The sequence below is a fragment of the Phaethon lepturus genome, unplaced genomic scaffold, assembly GCF_000687285.1.
Source record: "Phaethon lepturus isolate BGI_N335 unplaced genomic scaffold, ASM68728v1 scaffold40480, whole genome shotgun sequence".
NCBI classification, from domain to species: domain Eukaryota; kingdom Metazoa; phylum Chordata; class Aves; order Phaethontiformes; family Phaethontidae; genus Phaethon; species Phaethon lepturus.
The window spans coordinates 8,938-14,204 of NW_010510589.1; the positions used below are offsets into that span (position 1 = coordinate 8,938).

The following is a 5,267-nucleotide window of genomic DNA, read 5'->3' on the forward strand; positions in this document are numbered from 1 at the left end:
TTGAGCAACGCGGCAGTCTCCTCCGTGGAGCCAGCAAAGCCATGTGGATAGAGGTGGATGTGCGACCCCAGCACATCTGCTTTTGCAGACGCCCACATAGAATATATTTTAGATTTCGCCATTAAAAAAAATAGTTATTTTTAAAGATTAGAATTGTATAAAAATATGTTCACAATTAATTGAAAATATCCAAATAAGCAAATCGTCAACAAAAACAAAAGTGATGCGGATCAAACTCATGTAAAAGTTGTCCCTATTTTATCTTGGGTTTCATGTCACGTGTACAGTCTCTGGATGTTTTAGGTGGGAAACATACTAAGCAAGGAGTAATTAGATGTACATAACCGTCAGCCAGCCCATTATAAACCCAGCTTTTAAAAACAAGAGATTACCTCCTGCAGTGCTAATTTTTTAATATGGACATGATGGGGTGTAAGCTGTATTCTTATGATCAGAGACACTCACAACCTACCTAAGTTTTAAGAAATGGCAGTTTTTTCTTAGCAACAGCCTTAAAAAACAATTTTTAGTAAGTACTAGATTACACATGGAATAGCAAGTAGTTATTTCGTCCAGTTCTACCTTAACTTGATGTGAACTTTTAAGCATTTCCCATAACACAGAGTCTGTACGAAGGCATAAAGAGAAGACAAACCATTTTACGTTTATTTCGTAACAGCAGCCAAAATTGGGGGTAGCAATCCAAGACTCTCAAGAATGTGTACAAAGTTAGTATTATAACCACTGCATCACAGCTCATATTACATTTTTAAGATGAATCGTCTCTCTCCCTCTGCATTTATATTTGCATTATATATATTCATTTATACTAACAAATACCTTTCAAAAATATAACTGAACTTGTTCCATATGCATTCTTTTCACAAAGTTAAGTGGGTACTTAGGACAACTGCAATTCATTCATGCATTTTTAGATGCCTCGGGGACAGACGAGTCCTTCTCCTACTCCCCCTTATCTCCACCCTCCCAGAAAAATACTCAGAGCTGAGACAACTTCCAACTACACAGTCAGAAGCACATGTCTCCGGGTTTGGACCTCCTTCAACAATCTGCTACAGCTGGCACGGTGATGTCAATTACCAATTCATGAAATCCTGTGTGGTTGGTGGCCTGGGTTTTGGGAGTTTTTTTACCATTCTCCCAGAATACTGCTGAATGCAGATATTAGACAAGTCATTAACCAGTTACATTCACTGCCCTCAACAGAGTCACTTGCAACTAATTCCTTAAGAGCTTTTTTGAGCAAGTAACAAGGGGCCAACACAGCCTATTGTACAAGATGCCATTGCCTGCTTATCAGACATCTGAATCCTCTATGATACAGGGAAACTTCTAAATGGAGCCTATACCAGCTGCTCCCCTGAAGGCAATAGCAGATGCTGGCGTTGCATTCTCATTCCAACTAGTTTTCTCACAACGATCGCTGTCACGTAGATCCTTTTGCTTGTTGTCGGGAAAAATGAAGCTTACGTATCAGCAGCTTGCAGCATCTGCCTATGTAAGATCAACAATCCTAATGTTTGCAGTTCTTTTAAATGGTTGTAAAAGCTGGTTATAGTGTTCACACCCAAAAGGCAACGGCTATTTTGTCAACAGAGCAGACTGTTTGGTGCTCCACAAGTGTTCTAAAAAAACTGTGAGTTAGAAAAGATGGGGTAATCCTTCTGTTATTTTTCTTTTCATTAAACAATTCTAGTAATAGTCTTCATAGTTCTTAGGGTTCAGGCAATAAAGAATGGCACCCCCAAATGAAAATATAGTTGCACCCCAAGCCAGGCCATAGCCCCAGTTGAACTCATGGTATATTTTCAAGCTGACCGTTTCGATGAACTTGATTGGGTAAAGGACTAAGCTGCACACCTGAAGAACAACTGAAAGAGAAAAAAAAACACGTCGGAAGAGGTCTTAATTAATTTCCATGAAACAAGTAAAACATCACATAACTTAAATTCACATTTAAAATGCTCTTGATACATTTTTAGCTTATAAGTACTGCTCTTTTTGAAAAAAATATCACCTTCATTTCATCCACAGAGAACAGGGCAGTTCCTCCATATTCCCTCATTGGCGAACAAATGCTATTGCTATGGTATAACAAAGATCCTTCAGATGTCCACAAAATATACAGTGAAAGCAATCTCTTCCTAACTGTTTTCTGTCTCTCCTTTGTCTTTCAGTGTGCAGTCAGTTACTCCTTCCATAATAACAAAACTAAGACCACTTGTTCTATAGCTATTCTAAGTCAAAACAAGAAGCAAGAACAAAGAAATATTAAGAAATATAGCTCAGAATCAAATCATTTACTTAGCCTAGAAATAATTCATTGTAGTAGGTGATATTTATGTTCAGCAGAGACTCACTGAATTACGTATTTCATATGCGTTACTGTGTACTGTAATCAGAAATAATGATATTATTAGAGAGAATACCAAGGAATCTATGAAGTTTTATCAGTCACTAAACTTCCAACTGGCAAACCATTACCTTCTATTATGAATTTAAGGGGTGGGTCAGAAATGCTTTATGATGAAAAAAAAGCTAATGAAACTGATCAAATCCAAGGCAGGAAAAAAACATCATTACATTCTACAGCACTGTCTCTGAGAGCCAGATCTCCTGCAGCCTGATCCACACGTCTGCAGTGGAAATCAGCAAAGCTCTTAATTATTGTGTTACATCAAAAAAACCCCACATACAGTAACCTGAAAAGGAAAATACACAGATGAAGAACCCCAACTTCCCAAGAAGAATTCAGTTTCATCGGCATGCATTCTCTTTTAAATTCAGGTGTGCTGTTAATAGCATAATTGGGACGACCATTGCCAAGGGAAGTAGGTGAAAATGACACTTGGTTTGAAGACAAGAACAAGCTGTATGCTGTAGTGATTCTTCAGGCCTCTAGTTCTGCCACCCACAAAAGACTAAACAGCACAGGAAGGTACAAAACATCCGTTCTGCCCCTCAAATATACGATATGGCCTTATCGCAATGCTCCCCCCCAGCATTTAACACTAGCGGTTTTTAAAGACTTCAGCACATGACTGTCTCTGCAAGGTACCCCAGTGCCCTGGTTCCAGGCAGGGTGGGCACATCCACAAAGCTAAGCACACGCTTAAGTATTCGCAAGCCTGAGACATATGCCGGCGAAAGTTCAATGGTGTGCAAGGTAATGCCATAATAACTACTTTCTTTAACATTGACTGGGTAATTTTTTACAGTTTATTAGGTATCGTAAGAAGAACGAACACTTTTTAGAGAATTATTATAAAGCCAGTGCCAATATAAAATGCCAGTGGATAATAAAAAGGAAGACTCCTTTGGACTAGAGAAGCGCTTCTGAAATTACACTGAGAAATTACAGGAAAATAAAATAAAGTTAATTATATTTTCCTACCGCTTGAACATTTCACACACTCAAAATCTGTCATTTGCCTTTTCAGTCCCACGCGCACTCTTTAGTGTTGTCAAACTGCCACCTTTCACTAGCCTGGAGGCTAACACTCGCCTGGCCTCTGGATGGGGACTGGTATGGGGAAGTGATTTCCAGTGTTCATTACACGCGCTTGGTGATAACACTTCACAAAACACTCACTGAAAATTTCTCTTCCCTACCCCATCCACTTAGGCTACAGACTAGTCTTTGGACTCTTATTTGAGACTGGCAATCTGAATAACGTGTGGATAGTGGATTTTCTGATGTGGATCCCAAAATCCACAGGATATTTTTAATCCTGAAGTTATTGAAGTGTTACTTCGTGTTATTCCATTTTAATATCATTTTTGTCTGCCAGCTCACAAAATACTGCACAACACTGGAGAAATTTCGACAGAGTATGCTTAAGGGGAAGCACCCACTCTTATGAAAAGATTATGCATTCCAATTCTGTATAATGAGAGCATCATTACACCCAAAACCACCTGACCATATGCTCAGATTTCAGACACATCTTTAAGACCATTCAAAGTCAAATAGGATTTCCTAACTTGAATGGATATAAGCAAGTTCTTCAGTGGCTTCCTGAACGGAGGCTGAAGCATCTCTGTCAATTCAATACACAAACTGCTCTGTGTGTGTGTGTGTGTGTGTGAAGTGCCAACCAAGGAAGCTCTGCACCTTCCCTCAACCTAACACGAAGTATGCTGAATTTTAATCTACAGATTGGAGTTGTCAAAACAAAACAAAAAAGTGATTCCGTTGGAAGAGGAATATGTGGCTAACGGAGCAAAACCCACAACAGGTATTTTAGATATTTTTATAGTGAGGGTTCCTGCTTTTTCTACTACTGGTCCAGGTACACCATTGAAAAACTCAAAGGAAGTGCAGGCAGCAACTGGCCAGCAGAAACAGCCACAGTGCATAACGCTAAATTTGCACTATTTTTGCCTCCCGTCATTGTTGCCCCCTGTTGAGTCGGAAGGGACCTGGGTAGGCTAGAAACAACAGCTAGTGAAGTTATGAAAAATGACTAGTATGACTCAAAAAGATGGTAAAACCAATGCTTGCCACTACTGATCTGCTTCTGATGAATTTAAAGGAACTCCATGCTATGGAGTTGACCTGCTTATGGAAAGTGTATGTACTACCTTTCTTCAGAAGCACTAGTCTTTTCCTGTAGAAAAAAACTGCTGCAAAATAAATGTTTAAAAAAGAAATTCCCTTTCAAAACACTACTCAAAAAAGACTAGTCATCTCAAACTAGACTATTCACTTCAAGTTTAGACCCATTTTCATGACTAGCTCTATGATAGCTGCAAGACAATTGCACAGGAACGGGAATACTAGTTTTGCTCCATTTACATGAAATATATGCCATTACATGTACTCACCATACAAAGCATGCAAAAATCACAACAAACACTTTAAAACTAGGGAAATATAATCTTTTTTTCCTTGTTCAAACGTTTGAGTATAACAGTTTTGCTGCCCAAACCCCCTTATAATGTGGCTTTCTAATTAGTCTGTATTTATGAAATAGTGGTGCTGACTAGTAAGTTCTGTATTCTGTTCTCTACACCATTCCTCCTGCTCATTCACATGAGTAAAGCATTTCATGAATAACCAATAGGTGTTGCAGTTTCGGAGATTAACACACATGCAACTGCGATCTACCAAGTTGTTCGTACTTGATACACACTCTGCAATTATTTGGGAAGCAGCATGAAGAGAAAGGGGGTCCATGCTGATTTTTAAAATATTGCAATAGGCTACCCTGACACACAGGAAGACCAGTAATTTCAGTACGGTG

At 38.9% G+C, this 5,267-nt stretch overlaps 1 protein-coding gene across 1 annotated transcript in view; it reads right to left on the minus strand.

Annotated features, from left to right (window-relative positions):
• Positions 1–1,155: 1,155 nt before the first annotated feature.
• The window catches only part of TMEM47 (transmembrane protein 47), a gene marked incomplete at its 5' end in the record, with an annotated part of 8,527 nt that continues 4,415 nt past the window's right edge, over positions 1,156–5,267 (minus strand). Inside the window, one exon of the mRNA XM_010297518.1 lies at positions 1,156–1,892. Within this exon, the coding sequence (XP_010295820.1) occupies positions 1,714–1,892 (179 nt within the window). The remainder of the gene's footprint in view (positions 1,893–5,267) is intronic.